Raw genomic sequence first — 16,674 nt, forward strand, 5'->3', positions numbered from 1 at the left:
TTGGCTGTTCTGACTAGTGTAAAACCAGCACGGGAGCACAGAGCTTCACTCTCTCTGTTTACATGGTTGCACGCTGCTTTTTGCTCCAGTTTTTCTCTAGTAGGAACCCCTCAAGTACAGTGCAGGGAGTGCATGTTCAACAGCAGTTTACAAAGGACTGCATCCCAAAAACCCAAGTGTAAAGGCTCTACTGGAAAGCTGATTCACATCCTGTATCCAGTCAGGGTGCAGTGCTGTGGGGTGCTGCAGAAATGCCATGCTTATGTAACTAAAGAGGACTGCTCCCCTGGGACTGTGCATCTGCAGCTGAGCTTGTGAGGCCTGAGTTGGAAACTGTAGGGCTTTTACTTGGAGGAAATAGCTACAGAAGCAAGGAGGGTGTCAAGGGAACAGAGTCCTGTATAACTCTATATGTTTTTGTAGGTTGTTCTACAACCTAGAGCATTGAGTACATGGGGACCCTGATAACCTTGTTCTCTCCTCCCTTGGAGCAAAAAATCCTCAGGCCTGAGGCTTGCAGGCAGGGCAGGGAGGGAAGGCAGCAGTGGTGTGCAGAGAGTGAGGACAGACCCCCCTCAAGGGGCTGAGAGTGGCCTTGCTGGTGTAACTTGCACAGCTTGTCCAAGGCACTGAATTGGCTGCTGCTGCCTGCTGTGCCCCACTTCCCTGTCCCCAGGAGCTGTGCATGGGCCAGCTTGTGGGGGCTGGACAAGAATGGAAGGGTGTGTTCTCTTCCAGCCCCCTGAAACCCTGGGGAAAGAAAGGACACCTGAGGATAAGTGGGGTGGGGCACAGTGGGATAGGTGCCTGCTTAGCTTCTGGAAGTGTTTTGTCTGCTCAGCTCTGTCTGTAGTAAGTGCCTTGATCTGGTTTTTTTTTTTTTCCTCCTACACTTCAGTAGATCAAGGCATGTGGAGAAATGTAAGTATAGGTTCTCCCAGCACTGGGGTAAGTTTGGACAGACCTCTTGCCAGAAAGGCTGGGATTGTCATCTCCACTCTTTTGTTATGGGTGAAGATTCCCTGTTTAACCAGGACCTTATGCATTTGAGGGAATAGAAACCTGCTGTCAAAACCTGTCACATCTTGGGGCAGTGGTGATGTCTCCTCAGAGTGCTCTGCTGCCCTGCTGGGCCCCAGTCTCAGGCACAGGAAAGAGAAGGGGAAAAAATGCCAGACTTTTATGAAGAAACTTATATAATTTAGTATTTAGCACTATTACAGAGAAATAATCAGCTCTATCTTTTTGTCATCCCTCATTTCTTATTCTCCTTAAACATGAATGTTTAGAAAAATAAACCTTTTGTTTTTTCCTTCCCATTTAGGCTTACATTAAAATCTATCAAGGAGAGGAGCTACCTCATCCGAAATCTATGCTGCAGGTATTTTATTTTCTTTCAAATAATCTGATTAGATGATGGGTACTTTATAAGTTCTTTGCAGCTGAAGAATCATGACTGCTGTGGGCCTGAAGCTCCCCTTCACAGCTGTAGTTCTTGAAGGATCTGTGTACTTTGAAAGCCACCTGAACTGTGATGGTTGGGTACTTTTCCCTCAGTTTCATCAACCAAATGAAATTAAATCAGGCAAATAGAGCTGGGGTCTGTCTGGTTGGTTGGATTTTTTAACTGCTTTACTCTCTAAGCATTGGTTTCCTGTAACTTGCTGTTTGGCTGAGAGATGTCCAGAAAATGACATCTTGCAGCTAAAACTACAATAATTGTCCCTGACATGACACAGGTAGAAACTAAGTCTAAAATTCTTAACAAACTTGACAATTACAATTGACAGCAAAACTGTTCATTTATGATGTAGAAATAATACCAGCTTCCTTCTTGCCTCTCAGGTACTGGAAGTAATCCAGTACCAGAATTAAAATAGTTTAGTGACCCTTATGTGCTTATTAACAGGTAGAGCATTGAGAAGAGATTGCTCATGATGCAAAGCATCTGTACAAGCAGGCTGAGGTTTATTTGTAGCTGTGCTAGAAAGCTGAAGAAAGACAGCAATATGTTTTATTATGTATATTGCTAAACTTCACTTATTTTTGTGTGGCCTTTTCCTGGCCATCAGGAGCTCTGGAGGTTTTGGGGGTATGTTTGGAGTGCAGTGCTGTGTAAAACCTGGGAATGCTGTGAATGACACACATGCTCCATGTTTTCTAGGCAACAGCTGAAGCGAACAATCTTGCTGCTGTGGCAGGAGCAAAAGACTTGTACAGCAAAGGCATGGAGCAGGTATGATGGCACAACCTTTCCTAAACACCTACATGCAAATACAGACCTTGAGCTTCCATGTTGTCCTCTGTGTGTGAGCAGTCCAGTGGGGGAAGGTAACTCAGGGCCAGGACTTGTGTGTTTTCTGCACTCTGCTCTGAGCTTGGGTGTGTGATGCTGGGGAGGTGTGAAAATGGGTGTGTTTGCAGGATTGCCACCTGTTAGTTCCCTCTATGGCTCTTGACAGGCATCTCAAAATCCTGTGGCATGAAATGCACAAGCAGGTGAGCAGACATCTGTTGTGTCAGGGTTGCACAGGAGTGGGATTCTAGTTCTGTAGTCTCATGCTTCTGAATTGTGGCCATACAATGCAAGGATTGAAGTGATTAAAAAATTTAAAGAAACCCCTTGGAATCCAAGAATTACTTGGAAAAATCTGTTATAATTTCCCACTTGCTTCTTCTCTTGAAGATAGTGATCTTATATGATTCTAAACTGAATGCTGGACAGATTTCATACTTCAATGTAGTGGTATGCAAGGTTTTATCATAGGAAATTCTGAAAACCATTACATGTCTCGTAAAGCTTAACAGAACTGTGCTCATTGTGAAACTGTACAACCAGAAAGACCAGTAGGTGTGAGAACATGCTACAAACATAGCCCCCCATTAATTAGGCTAATTGTGGTCTTAATTGCTGAAGTAGCTGTTTTGAAATTAAAGTAAAACCTAGTGCTAGTGGCAGACAAGCCAGTTCCATTTGTTAGCAGGCTGTTTGGAGAATGTTCTGCTGGTTTAAGGGAACTCCTCTATTTCCATTTTGGAAAATGTCTTGAAATAGTAAATGTGTTGTTTATAATAAGTGCCAAGGCTGCCTTCCAAACTTGAATGTTCAATGGTTGTTGAGATACTGTAGCTGTAAGGTTTCTAGATTGGAGCAGGGAATAAACAGAAACAGATGTTCTTTTAAACAGACTTTGTTTCCATAGTAATGTTCCCCAGTACTGTGTATTTTTATATCACTGTAGAGATATGCACAAATTATGGAATAGTTTTTTTATCCAGATGTCTCATATGATGTTCTTGATCTGACACAGCTCTGAAACTTCTATTTTTAAGAACAGAAGTGGGAACTCTTTGGATTTAAAACTCTATTATGTAAAGGTTGCTGCAGCTTCTGAGTTGTCCTCGTGATCCAAAGCCCTCCTTTGCTGAGTGTGCACAACCAAAATACTGTCCCCCTAATGACCTGAAATGCAAGAAACAACAGGTGCAGTGTCACAGAGGATAAGAAAACAGTGGCAGTTGTTTGTGTGGTGGCCTCTTGGTCCCTCAGTAGCTCCTGGTGTTTAACATGCTCTGGGCAATGTGAAAAAACCGTTTGGAAGGATGAGATTGGTAGGCATTTTCCAGGGAGTTTTGGTGGGGGTGGAGGACTTCATTCTGGGAAAAGGCAAGGGATGTGCTTGTGGCTGTTGTCCTGTCCTTCTGGGCTTGCCTGAAGAGAAGTATGAAGCTCATCCTGTGCTGTGTGGTTGGACAGGTGAGGCTCCTGCCCTGCCAGGATCCAAAATATTTGACTGCTTTGCTGGATGGGCCCGGGGCTCACAGAGCCCGGGGGGCAGCGAGGGGCAGGTGCTCTCTGTGCAGCAGCAGATGCTCAGGGTGTGATTGTGTGATGTCTGCTGCTCCCACAGGTGTGTGGGGGAGATAAGCCTTACATTGCCCCGTCGGACCTCGAGCGGAAGCACCAGGATTTCCGAGAGAGCGCCATCCGGCAGTTCCGCTCCGTCAAGAAGATGGGAGGGGAGGAGTTCTGCCGGCGCTACCAGGAGCAACTGGAAGTGGAAATCGAAGAGATCTATGCAAACTTCGTGAAGCACAACGATGGCAAAAACATCTTTTATGCTGCTCGTACCCCTGCCACTCTGTTTGCAGTCATGTTTGCCATGTACATAATCTCAGGACTGACTGGGTTCCTTGGCATGAACTCCATAGCTGCCCTGTGTAATCTCGTGCTGGGGATGGCTCTTATATCGTTTTGTACTTGGGCATACGTTAAGTACTCTGGGGAATTCAGAGAAGTTGGAACAGCCATTGATCAGATCGCTGAAGCTATATGGGAACAGGTTGGTATCTGTTTTTATTGCAAAATCTTGCTGTCTTGAGCAGACATATCAAACAGTTTCTGTTCAGTGCTGAGAGGGAAAAGCTGGTCTAGACCTAATAGAAAATGCTAGTGCTGCCAAAGGGAAAATCTGCTCAGTAGTGTGACTGCTCTCTTCAGGAACAGATGCTGCACACAAGGAATGCTAAATAAGCATAGGATATTGTCAAAGTGCTACTTAAGGTGCAGAAGGTTACTTAGTGCTTTGATGGTAAAGAGTCGAGGGGACTCTTCAAAACTCTTTTTCCTTATTCAGAGCAAGGAATTGATTAGTCTGTGGCAAGAACTGGCTGAGCAATGGCTTTCAGCAGCTGCTACCAGAGGGTGCCCAGCAGGTTTTGTCCAAGGGAGCACAAAGGAGACTTGTGCTGTCTGTGACAGCTTCAGTGGGTGCAACTGCTGTTTGCAAGGAATACTCAGCAAATTCCTCAAATGAAAGATGTAAGTGTAAGGACAATAGAGGTGGAGGAGAAAACTTTCTGCATACAGGTTTTGCTGCCTGAACTCAGTTGACACAGCTGTGCCAGTAAGGTCAATGTAGAGAATTCCTGACCAGTAGTTTTTGGAGCATTCTGACTAGCTCTGTCCAGTGCCAGCAGAAGGGAAACACTTTCCTGCTATTGTTACTGGAAATAAAGGGTGCACTGAGCTTATCTGGTGTGACATTAAAGTGTGTCCTGTGAGGCGTGAGCTGGTAACTAACTGGAGCCTTCTGCCCACATGCTTGCTTCCACAGCTGGAAAATTCCCATGTTCAAGGCTGATCCTAGGCACTGGTACACCTAGGCCTATCTGAGCAACCTGCTGAGGGTCCAGTCAGGTTTTGAGTTACACTGGAGCAGAAAAAGTGGGTTCTTAAAAATAGAGATGAAATGAGCATCAGTAAATAAATCAGTAACTAAATCTTGAGTTAGCACCACTAGCTAGTGGTGAGGCTCTCCAGTACTACTGGAGTGCTACTGCAGGATACCAAGTACTGAAGGCTTGGTTTGGCTGCTGCCTTCCCTGCGAGGGGGAGAGCTTGGCTTGTGCTGGCAGGAGCTTGCCATTTGTGGGCCTGGGGAAGGTGGTCTCCAGAAGACATCAGCAGTGTTGCTGTTAGAGCTGCACATCACCAGTAATATGCAAAGCACTGCAGGTGCTGTCTGAGTCACTCTTGATTAAATACTCATTCTCGCTGTTGATTTTTCTGAATCTCTGCCTTTCTCTTCCCTCCTTGCTTCAGAGGAATCCCAGGAAGGTGAGAAGTTACTGGCAATCAGGTTTTGTTTTTTTTGTTTTGTTTTGTTTTGTTTTTCTGAACTTGATTGAGTTTCTGCTGTGTTGTGAGAGCCCTTTTTCCTAACAGCTGACTTCGTGTTTTAGGTGTTTTCCAAACTCTTTGAAGTCCTTAGACGCCGAACGGTTCGTCGTGCTCTTACATCAGTGCCGCGACAGCGACTCTCATCCAACAATAACAAGAAGAAAAACTAGCCAGTATTTTTAACTTTCTTTCTGTATCTGAAGTGTTCACACTTACACATATAGGACAATAAGCTGGACCGTCTGGGCCGGTCTGCATAAATGCTGTAACCATACCAGACTGATGCTGCATATGGGGTATGGAATTGCACATCCATCTTCTAGGAACTGTAAAGTGGTTTGAATTCAGTGAAATACTGCTGTGTAGGAGGGGTATCACTTGTGTCCATAGCATGTGACTGCTTTAACCTCATTACTCTAGCAGCAAAATTCATTTCTCTTTCAGTTCATGCCACTTTGTGTCAGACTTCATCATTCTAAGTTTTTTCATGATTTCAAGTCTCATCTCTTTATATGATTTTATATCTTATTTTCCTTGGTTACCTCATTTTCTTGTTTCTTTTGCACATTTCTCATTCCACAGGTGTTGAAGCCCATGAGTGATAATTTGATGGAGGATCACATGAGGCAGTCTGTAAAAAACTCTATCAAAGCAGGCCTGACCGAGCAGGTGGCTCACCATGCCAGACTAAAGACAGACTGACAGTTCGTCTCCTCTTCAACTCTGCCCTCTCATCCTAGACATGCTTGCTGTACCATGAGAACTCAATAATAAAAAAAAAAAAAAAAAAATAAACCAAAGTTTACAATCAACTGTAGAAGTAGTTTAGTGTGATTGGCTTCACAGATTGCTGCCATCACCGGGGAAGAGTTAAGTTTCTCAGTGCTCAGCTTCTCAGACAAACTGGTGCCATGGAGAGCCCGCTGGGGTGGGAGGGAGTGGCTCAGTTTTACACGGTCCTGGTGCCCCGTGCTTGGGGGAGGGAGGGGGAGCTTCCCCAGCCTTGTGAGTCCGTGCAGGCTCTGGCTTACAGGGGGAGCCTGTCCCCTGCAGCAGCTGACTTCAGGGAAGTGTCATGATCAGCCCCACGCCAGCTGTGCTCTCACCCGATGTCCCCAGCTCGGCACCGCCCTCGCCAGCTCCAGCGAGTGTTTCTGTGCGCCGGAGCCATCGGAGCAGCCACTCCATTGCAGCGTCTCTTGCTTTCTTGCCTTTTACCAGTGTTACACAGGTGCATGTACTGGTTCCTCATGCAGAACTGGGCTGTCAGGGAGGCAGTGGCTCAGCACAGAGGGTGTCTTGCCTTGAACTCGCAGACCTGGTCCCGAGGGAGGTGCATATCGGAACTGAGCTGTCTTTTTCTGCAGTTTAGCCTTCGTGTATATAATATTGCCATTAATTCTACTGGGGAAGAAATTCCATCCAAAAATGTTGCCTACAGCTACCAAGCAATGAGTTAGGATTGTCTGTACAGTGTGTTTAGTTTTTATTTTTTAAGAAATCACAGATAGGGCATGTATATGAAATATAAATATATAAATACGATTTTGTATCAAAGTTTTGTAGTTTATGGCAAAACCTGGTTCTGTGGTAGCTAAGTGCAGTTCCTGTAAAGGAATGTTTGTGGCTCATGTAAATGTGTGAATGCATCAACAATTTGAAGTTTTTTGATATATTTGTGATATTTACCTGCCTTGAGCACTGCAATCTCTCACCCCCTTGGAAAAATCAATGGGAATGTTTGTTGTGAAACTCTTGTCTTCTGTTGCATTTTAAAGTTATTTCCTGTAATTTATTTTCAGTACATGATTAAAATCAGTTGTGTATATATGAAATGAAATCCGTGCTTATTTTTAAAAGATGTTCAAGTATTGTATTCTACTACATAAACTATGTCAAATACTTATCCTGACAATTATATGGACAGATTTGTTCTATTGTACTTCATAGCTTTCTATTGAAGCCGATGTTCCTCTCATGCTTTGTCTCTGGAAGGTGACCTCTGTCCAGCTCATACCCCCTCCCTGTATAGGAAAACCTCCTGCTGTTCTTAAGCACGCTTTTGACTTGTGGAGTTGCTTGTCAGATTCTGCCCTCCAACAATTGTATCACTCTTGAAATCTTGTTACTGGCTTTACTTTCATTCTTGGCTAAAACAGTATCAACTGTGTGGAGTGTAAAGGCAGCTAAACAATTAACTGCTGTAGTTTCAGCTGGAAATGGCTGTGTGCAATAGCTGGGTTTTTTGCATTCCTAAATGGTAACAATTTTCATCAACATTTGAGCTTTAACATCTCCCCTCTCTTGAGTGAGGGAAATCATCTGTCTAGGACTAAAGCAATTGCACTGTGACTTTTGCACTGCAAAGAACTGCTGGGGAGTGGTGGTTACCTGCCCTCTGCAGGTGAGGGCTCAGCTCCAGGGGAATGATGCTAAAGATGAGGTAGGAATGTCGCATTTTATGATATCTCAACCTGTACAGATTAAATACTGTTATTCAAACAAGCCAGTGCTTTGGTGATTAATCTCTTATTAACCAAATGAGTCACACGGGGGCTCCCAGGGCCTGCCCTCGCTGCTCGTGGGCTCCAGGAAGGTGCAAGTCAGATTTGAGGCTGTGCCCTGCGGAGATGGCAAAAGCAAAACTCTGCCCAGCACGTGGACAAGGAGTTGGGAGGCTTCATATGGACTCTTCTGGGTTTGTGGGGGGCAGAGTTCCTGAACACTGCGCCACGAAGGTACAGCATGAATGCAAAATCTCCAGCTTGTGGGAGGGATCGAAGGTAGGGAAGGGAAGGGGTCAAGATGACTTTTAATCAGGTGTGGGAAGCAGCTGGTTTGCGTCCATGTTTGGCTGTGTTGACTTGTTAACCCCACCTCACTCTGCCCTTCCATTCTGTGGGCACAGAGGTCAAAGTGCCAGGGACTGGAATGGCACCTGGGGTCCCATGGGCTGCGTGTTTGGAGTGGCAGCAGCCTGGAGTGAGGTTGTGTCACTTGACAGAGAGCTGGATTTAGCCAGCAAGTAGGGTAAGGGGCCTGGGAGCCAGGTGTGGGAGCAATTCTAGGTCTGGGCTGGACACATCCATTTTGATGTGGGACAAGGTCTGGGCTGATCTGGAGGGTGAGGGGTTCCATTTTCATGTGTGGCTCCCTCTGTGGAGGCAAGAGAGGCTCTGCAAGGGCCGGTTAAGGGCAGACTTGTGTCTCAAGGCCAGCTACTGAGGGCAGGCAGTGGGGATGTGCAAGGGTGGGCTGAACCAGCAAGGGCTGTGCAGCTTGGGCCACGTCCCTGTGCTGGTTACTGGAGCAGACTGATGATCCCAGTGCTGAACACTGGATGGGGATGGATGGCGTGAGCACATTCCATGTGTGTGCCCAGTGGGAATGCTGGCTCCACCTTGCTGCTGGTGGCACATGGAGGCGTGAAGCTGTAGTGGCCTCACCTCCATGGGCAACTCCTGAAAATTAGTATTCCTAGTAGAACAAGCTTAGCATTTCTCAACTTCTGTGTGCTGTTAAGAACATCAGGTTGCTGCACAGAGTGGGTTCCTCAGGGAACTGAGGAGTTTCACAGGGCTTTAGAGGAGGTGGCAGCTACTTCCTCTACCCTGGGCTATTCCTACTACTCAGGAAAGAAGTTCTGAGAGCTGATCCAATTCTGTGCAAACTGGGGTGTACTCAGGCCTTGCTTCCCCTGTCCTCCCTGAGCATGCAAAAAGCCAACTTTAGCAGGAAAAGCACGGAGCAGAAGATGGTAACTGACCCCTGGCCAACTCCTGCCTCACACAGGGACACGGCAGAGCGAGGTAGGAAAGCCACATGGAAGATCCTACAGCTGGCAAAGTACAGCATCGTGACAGAGAGAGAGGTGACGGGGCAGATGTAACGAGGTACAGCAGCAGAAAGAGGTGGAGAAGGTGACAAGACAGGATACTTGCTCCTTCTGTTCTGGAAGTGCATGCCCAAGTTCTTTGGGATGGGAAATCCTCATCTGGAGCAGTATGTGTGGTGATTTCTGGCTCTGGAAAGACGTAACCAGCAGGAAATTTCTGGCTATCTCATAACTCAATTTTCCTACAGCAGGCTAGGGCCAGGCCACAGATTTTTCCTGTAGATGTCTGATCCTTGAAGGTTAAGTTAAGGAAACTAAAAGTACATCAGGTGGCGTGGCACAGCAATAACAAAAGGGTAGAGAACAGGAAGCCCTGTATTCTACAAACCCAGATATGGGGAGTGTCCAGTGCTCTGTTTCATTATGCTAGCCAAGTATGGCAGTATCCCAAAACTCCCTGCCTGATACCGTGCTGGCTTAAAGTAATTAAGCACAGGTTATGGTAAAACTTCCTTTTTAATTGAAAAACATGGGTGGGAGTACAGACAATATTTACACAAGTTCCCAAGTGTAGCTCAACTCAAGAACATATGACCAAAAATACGATAAAAAGGATGTGGGTCCAAAACCGAATTATGGAGGGTACCAAATGGTACAACTTCCTGCTCACCACAGACCTTCAGATAAGATCAGCAACTGAAACGAGAGAAAATGAAAGAATTAAAAGACCTGAGTGTGTGGAGAGCAGGACAGCACAAGGCTGCTGCTCCCAGGCTCTTCCCAGAAGGTGGGTCAGGCAGCACGCACCGTTCATGGGCATCTCGTCGATCTGGGTGGAGTAGTACTGCTCGATGTCCCGCAGGATGCGGATGTCGTCGTTCTTCACAAAGTTGATGGCGACGCCTTTCCGGCCGTACCTGCCCGAGCGGCCGATTCTGCGGAGGCACGAGGGAAGAGGGAATGGAGCTGCTGTGGGAAGACTTCCCTCAGCCCCAGCGGCTGTGGCAAGCCCCAGCCTACCTGTGTATGTAGAGTTCTCTGTTGTTGGGCAGGTCGTAGTTAATGATCAGCGACACCTGAGGCACATCCAGGCCTCGAGCCCAAACGTCTGTGGAAATAAGAACTCGGCTGCAAAGAGAAGGGCACAGTTAGGACTCTTCTGGGGACCCCCAGTCTCCAGCACAGAGCATCCCCTGCTATTCCAAGCTTCCCCCTGCCCACAGCACACCAGCAGCATCCACACTTCTGCTGCACAGAGAGCTGTCCCTTGCACTATCACCAAACTTCAGCCAAGACAGGACCAACACAGCTTGGGTCTTTCAGAAGGAATAATGCTCCCAAGTGCTTCAAATACTGAGGATGGAGCACAAACGCTTTTCCTTGAATTTTAAACCAGCAACTCCCAACACAGATGGAAAACAGAGTTCTGAACAAAGCCTTGACACAGAGCTATTATGGTTTCCCTGCCCTGAGGCAGCACTGATGTAAGCAATGCTATTTGGGGCATTTACCTTGCACCAGATCTGAACTCTTTCATGATGGACTCTCTCTCCTTTTGGGGCATGTCTCCATGCATGGAGGAAACTGTGAAGTTGGCTTCCCTCATCTTCTCTGTGAGCCAGTCGACCTGTGAACACAGCCTGGGTTAGCTCTTTGCTCAGACAGCCAAACACAGCAGCTGAGCTCCTGAACTTTTGCCAAGATGAGCTGGTAGGGACTGAGACACACTTCCACAAGCATTCTGAGACAAAGGGAAGTAAATAATCCTTACAAAGCATCAGCTGTATGATACAGGGCTCCACAAGCCCTGAAAGTAAAGAAATTAAGAGCATTTATTCCAGAAGTGTGGGTTTGCTCCAGGAATTATAAGCTGTTAGATTGAGCACATTCTTACTTACTTCTCTAAAAAAGCAATTCCTGTCAGCTGTATCAGGTCTGCCTCTGTTGTTTTAACTTAGACACATCCCAAAAGTTTAACCTATGTTCCTACAGAACTATTTCCAAATGAGGGAGCAACCAGACCTCTTAACTAACCCAGCATTGTTCGAGTCACCCTCAGGAAGCACCAAGCCCCTCTGTTGGCCCCAGTACCTTTCTCTTGGTGTTACAAAAGATGACAGCCTGGGTGATGGTCAGCGTGTCGTAGAGATCACACAGGGTGTCAAACTTCCACTCTTCCCTCTCCACAGCCACGAAAAACTGCTTGATTCCTTCGAGGGTCAACTCATCACTGCAGGGAAGAAAACCACAAGCAGTTAGAAGGGCTGGGTGTGCTTCACCAGAGACCATCCCTCTGCCCATGTGCTGTGGGTTGCTGGGTCCAGATGGAGTCCGAGTTGTTCTAAAAAGTCCTGGGAAAACTCAGCTTTAAGAAGGGCCCTGAACGTGACCCATTCAGCAGACTGGAACTGCTCTGCTCCAGCCAGCTCCAAAGGGGAACACTTCTGTTCTCATCATTTTTACATTCCAGCTTCTTGACAAGAGAGCCTGAAGAAAGTCTCAAGAAGCTCGAATGTACTAAATGGGGCAGTGCAAGAGCTCAGGCAAGAGGGAGACTCATCCCAAGTCCCAGTGCACAAGGACCCGTGACACCACCAGATGTAAACTGTGGAACACCTAGGATCAGTTGGCTAAAGGTTTTTTTTTTGCCTGCTATGTAATAGGAAATTTTAACAGGAAGCTTAAAAAAATCCTCTGGGGGAGCCCAGGAATTGGCTAAGTGTGAAGGATAGATTTCCACGAGGAGAGACTGCTATCCATGGGGAGAATGAGGGGACAGGCAGGCTGAGCAGCAGCACACAGAACTCGACAAGGATAAAGCAGGGAGATAAGTCAGCCCCTGCTGGAAAGCAGGACATGAGCACATCTGCAGACATGCAGGAACAGTGAGAAGGAACACAAGAGACTCTCTGTACATTTAAATCAGTTAATACTGTGAACTGCCCAGGGCTGGACCAATTCAGAGTCCCTGTTCTCTCCAAGGAAACTCACTGACCGTTTCACCAGGATGCGGATGGGGTCTGTCATGAATTTGTTGGTCATTTCCAAGATCTCATGCGGCAAAGTGGCGCTGATCAGAACCACCTGTGTGGCTGGAGGCAGGTATCTGTACACATCATAAATCTGCTCCTTGAAGCCTGCAGTGCAAGTCAAACCAGACAGAACAGTTAGCACATCCTTCTCCCAAATATCCTCCTCTTCCACAGTCTGATCTGGAATTCAGTACTGGGTCATGAGCATAAATGTGTGAATCAGTAACATCAGACAAGGCATGTTGTGTAGCTTAACCTACTACAGCCTACAGCTAACTGTAATAGTCTGACTTTTTAAACTTTAACTTTTTAGAAGTGGGCCTGCCAGCTGGGACACCCTAGAATCTCAAAGAAGGAGAAAGGAAGTAGAAGGGAGACAAATGTTTTACCTTTATTGAGCATTTCATCTGCCTCATCCAAAACCAGCATTTTGATGGCACGGGTTCTTAGACTTCTGCGACGAATCATATCTGTAAGATTTCATTTTGTGAGATGAGAATGCTCTGAAAGCAAGTGAGCCCCACCACTGTCAGGGCATTTTGGTGGAGGAGGGACAGATGTGAGAAACACAAAATGCCAGGTGAACTTTATATCAGCAGAATCCACAAATCCTTTTTGAGAGTCAGCCCAGTTTGGCAGCTGCCAATTTTTGGTGGTTTTTTATTCACTTGTGGGGATCAGTTCACGTTCTCCCAGTGACAGGGACTTGTGTAAGTGCTGGGTGTTTCTCAGACACACAGAAGATGGGAGCTTGAAGGCCAACATTACCCCTGTGGTAACTGCCATGAAGAATAAATGTTAAACTCTTCATGCAGTGGAACCAGAAGGTAGCAGCTGCAAGTGCACCTGATTTAACAAAGATGGAGCAACCACCAGCACACAGAAAATGCAGGCTTAATTTTGGCATTCACATAGGCCTGGCTCCTACCCCCTTGAAGATTCAGGGACTGTAGCACTTTCTCCTTTTTCCAAAGGAGAAAAGTCACCTCAACAATGGAAAGCGAAGCATAAACAGAGAAAATAAAAATCCCATCCCCACTGATTTCCCTCTAGTTTTTTCCAGGCACAACAGCAGTAAGTTGTTACTTTGTTCCACTTCACCTCGGTGTTACAATAAATGTCAGGATTCCCTTACCGAACACGCGGCCTGGCGTGCCAGCCACCACGTGCTGCCCGTAATCCAGCTTGCGGATATCCTCGCCCACGTTGGTGCCCCCGATGCAGGCGTGGCACTGCACGTTCATGTAGTCTCCCAGGGCCAGAAGCCCCTGTGTGGGTACAAAGAAATGGATTCACTGCCCCGGCTCTCCCCAGGCTGCACTTGTGAGGAGATGCTGGTCTGTGCAGCCGCGCTGTGGGTTTTCTACAGAGATGTCAGCACAAGGAGTTAGAAGGGTTTTTGTAATGTTTGATACCCAAATTGCCACAACAGCAGGCCTTAAAACACTGGGAACTCAGTTCCTCAGGGATCACAGCTGCTTTAGAAGCTCTGGCCTTAAAAACTCAGGGCTGTGCAAAACCTCAGACTGCAAAGGTAATGAATACAATGCCGAGGAGCAAACGGCCCCGTATCAGATGATACTTTGTTATTTCTCTCAGGAACAGAAAGAAAAAGTGGAAGCTGTGCTTTGAGCTCTGCTAGAGAAACACCAGAGCACTGGCCCCAGGCCTTGCCAGTGCTTTCCAGACAAGGATGGAAATGCTCCTACCTTCTGGATCTGCACAGCCAGCTCCCGAGTTGGTGCCAGGATCAAGGCTTGGGTCTCACGAACCTGGTTAAAGCAAGGAATCACAAGGAAGTTAATCACAGGCCAGAGAGCCGGGCATGCAAGAGGTGATGGATTTCACAGAATCAAGAGCTGTGAGATGTCACAGCTGAAGGACTTAGCACAGAATTTTGTGCTAAAAAAAAAAAAAGGTGTGTACATTTCTTGCAAAATAGAACCAATGTCAAGTCCTTCAGTTCTGTGTGTTTGGTTCAGATAAACACTTTGCACTGCTCAAGGACTCCAACACAAAGTTTTGAAGTGTTACCCCTAAAAGTATTATGAGCACTTTACAGAAGTAAAGCAAAAGCTGTCCTTTCCACTTAGAACATGCAACCTCAATTCTTACATCCCCAGACAGTGACAGATGAGTAACCATCCCAGCCCACTGAAACCCTTTTATTCAATTGCATCTGCACATCCAACTTATACCCCAAAACTATTGGATGGACATGATGCCCCTGAGCAGAACAAAAGCAAACAAAAGTTGTCAGTCAAAAATCTAGGTTTGATTCTGTGCAACGTGTGCCACTTGTCCAGACAGGCTGATGATGCTGTCAGGACTGTCTGAAGACAATTCTGCTTGCTGAGAGCTTAACTTAGCCCTAACAGGTGAAAGAGGTCAGCTGATAAAGACAACTTTATCATTACAAGATATCATCTGAACTTATTTTGCCAGACTGGCTTTAACAGTTAAATTGTTAAGAGTCTGGTGAAGTTCTCAGTCAGAATTCTGAGGTTCACTGCCCGTAACTAAAAGATTTCAGAGTAAAGCTTCATTCTTAAAGCTTCACTCTTAAAGAACACACTTTCATGATGAAGACCAGTGATCTAGTAAGAATTGTTTTTAGCATGTGCTGCTATGAGCTTACCTGTATATCCAGGCATTGTAGAACAGATATGGAGAATGTTGCTGTCTTCCCTGTTCCCGACTGTGACCTGAGAAACACATGTTTGGTGAACACTCTGCGTGTGTGGACAAACAGCACGGGCAATTTCAGCACATTCCACCCCTCCACTGCAAAGAACTCAACAAAGGCTTGTTATGATCAGAGCGTGATCTGCTGTCAGGCAGCTTTGAGAACTGCAAAGCCAGGGGACAGAACACTCCAGGGTCCCCGGCTTTGGCACCTTCACTCCTTATCAGACCAGCATTTTAACTTTCTGCCATCTGCCACACATACACTTTTTTACAAGTAAATGACAGATAAGCCAATGCAATTTGCAAGGCTAGTAACTTGCACTAGTGACCAAGAAAGGACTTTTTTTCAGTGGGATGCATATCCTTCTTTGTCTCTAAGAGATATTTTTTACAGTAACTAAACCTAATAAACTTTGGGATTAACTGGCACAGGATCGCAACAAGTTAGGCAATTTCACTGTTTTGCTTGTCACATCATAAAACCACAGAACGGTTTGAATTGGAAGGGAATTAAACAACATCCAGCTCCATACCCCACCCTGCCATGGGAAGGGACACCTCCAACCAGACCAGGTTGCCCAGAGCCCCATCCAGCACTTCACAGAAAGTAAAGTGCTCTGGCCTTGGCCCCTTCCAGGGATGGGACATCCACAGCTGCTCTGGCCAACCTGTCCCCGCGTCCCACCAATTTCAGGCCATTCCCCACGCCCCGCCAGGCACCAGCCCAGGCCCGCGGGTGGCCGATCCCGCTTCCAGCCTCAAGGCACGGAACGTGCCCGGCATCCCCCGCCCCAGCCCGGCCGCACTCACTGGGCGATCACGTCCCTGCCCTTGATGATCTGCTTGATGGCTCGCTGCTGGATGGCCGACGGCTTCTCGAACCCTGCGGGGGCCAAGGGACACCGTCAGGGAAGGCCCCGCCGCCGGCCGGCGGCACCCGCAGGGCGCAGGCGCGGCTGGGCCCGCATCCGGGCCCTGCCCCGGCCCACGAAGCCCTCCCGGCCCTCAGCTCGTCCCCCCGGCCCTCAGCTCGTCCCCTCGGCCCCGCGCCCCTGGCCCCGCGTCCCTTCCCCCTCCGTCCCCGCCGCCCACCGTAGGCGTAGATGCCGCGCAGCAGGTCCTCCCGCAGGCCCATGGTGTCGAAGGTGGGCGTCACGTCCACCTCCTCGCTCGTCTCGAACTCCACCTTGGTCATGTCCTCCTCCTTCATGAGGCGCTTCCGCGCCGAGCCGCCCGCGGACCCCGCGGACCCCGCCATGGCCGCGCCGCCGCCGCCGCCGCCGCCGCACAACGCCCGCCGCGCGCGCCCCGCTGCGCCACCGCGCCTGCGCGGGAGCGGCGCGCGCCTGCGCGGGAGAGGCGCGGGGGGGCCACGGGGCGCCTGCGCGAGGCCACGGGGCGCGCGGCCGGCAGCGCGGGACGGCCGGGGCCCGGCG

At 47.8% G+C, this 16,674-nt stretch overlaps 2 protein-coding genes across 7 annotated transcripts in view; one reads left to right on the plus strand and one right to left on the minus strand.

Annotated features, from left to right (window-relative positions):
- Window positions 1–7,625, plus strand: part of ATL2 (atlastin GTPase 2) — a 43,029-nt gene extending 35,404 nt beyond the window's left edge. For 2 of the 6 annotated variants that reach the window (XM_053972398.1, XM_053972399.1), the window contains exons 10-14: window positions 1,325–1,381; window positions 2,165–2,236; window positions 3,912–4,343; window positions 5,606–5,620; window positions 6,266–7,625. In XM_053972398.1, coding sequence (XP_053828373.1) covers window positions 1,325–1,381; window positions 2,165–2,236; window positions 3,912–4,343; window positions 5,606–5,620; window positions 6,266–6,385 — 696 coding nt within the window. In that variant the 3' untranslated portion in view covers window positions 6,386–7,625. Of the gene's footprint in view, window positions 1–1,324; window positions 1,382–2,164; window positions 2,237–3,911; window positions 4,344–5,605; window positions 5,643–5,745; window positions 5,857–6,265 lie in introns of those variants that run through there. The other 4 variants (XM_053972394.1, XM_053972397.1, XM_053972400.1 and 1 more) reach the window with 4 other exon arrangements.
- Window positions 7,626–10,015: 2,390 nt separating this feature from the next.
- On the minus strand, window positions 10,016–16,529 carry EIF4A3 (eukaryotic translation initiation factor 4A3). Its single transcript, XM_053972403.1, has 12 exons — window positions 16,331–16,529; window positions 16,049–16,121; window positions 15,189–15,255; window positions 14,260–14,322; window positions 13,686–13,818; window positions 12,940–13,020; window positions 12,514–12,655; window positions 11,610–11,748; window positions 11,030–11,145; window positions 10,539–10,646; window positions 10,326–10,453; window positions 10,016–10,214 (listed from the first exon to the last, which is right to left on the minus strand). Exons 1-12 carry the CDS (start codon window positions 16,494–16,496, stop codon window positions 10,198–10,200), a joined length of 1,233 nt encoding a protein of 410 aa, XP_053828378.1. The 5' UTR covers window positions 16,497–16,529; the 3' UTR covers window positions 10,016–10,197.
- Window positions 16,530–16,674: the final 145 nt, after the last annotated feature.

The sequence above is a fragment of the Vidua macroura genome, chromosome 3 (assembly GCF_024509145.1).
Source record: "Vidua macroura isolate BioBank_ID:100142 chromosome 3, ASM2450914v1, whole genome shotgun sequence".
In the NCBI taxonomy this organism is placed as follows: domain Eukaryota; kingdom Metazoa; phylum Chordata; class Aves; order Passeriformes; family Viduidae; genus Vidua; species Vidua macroura.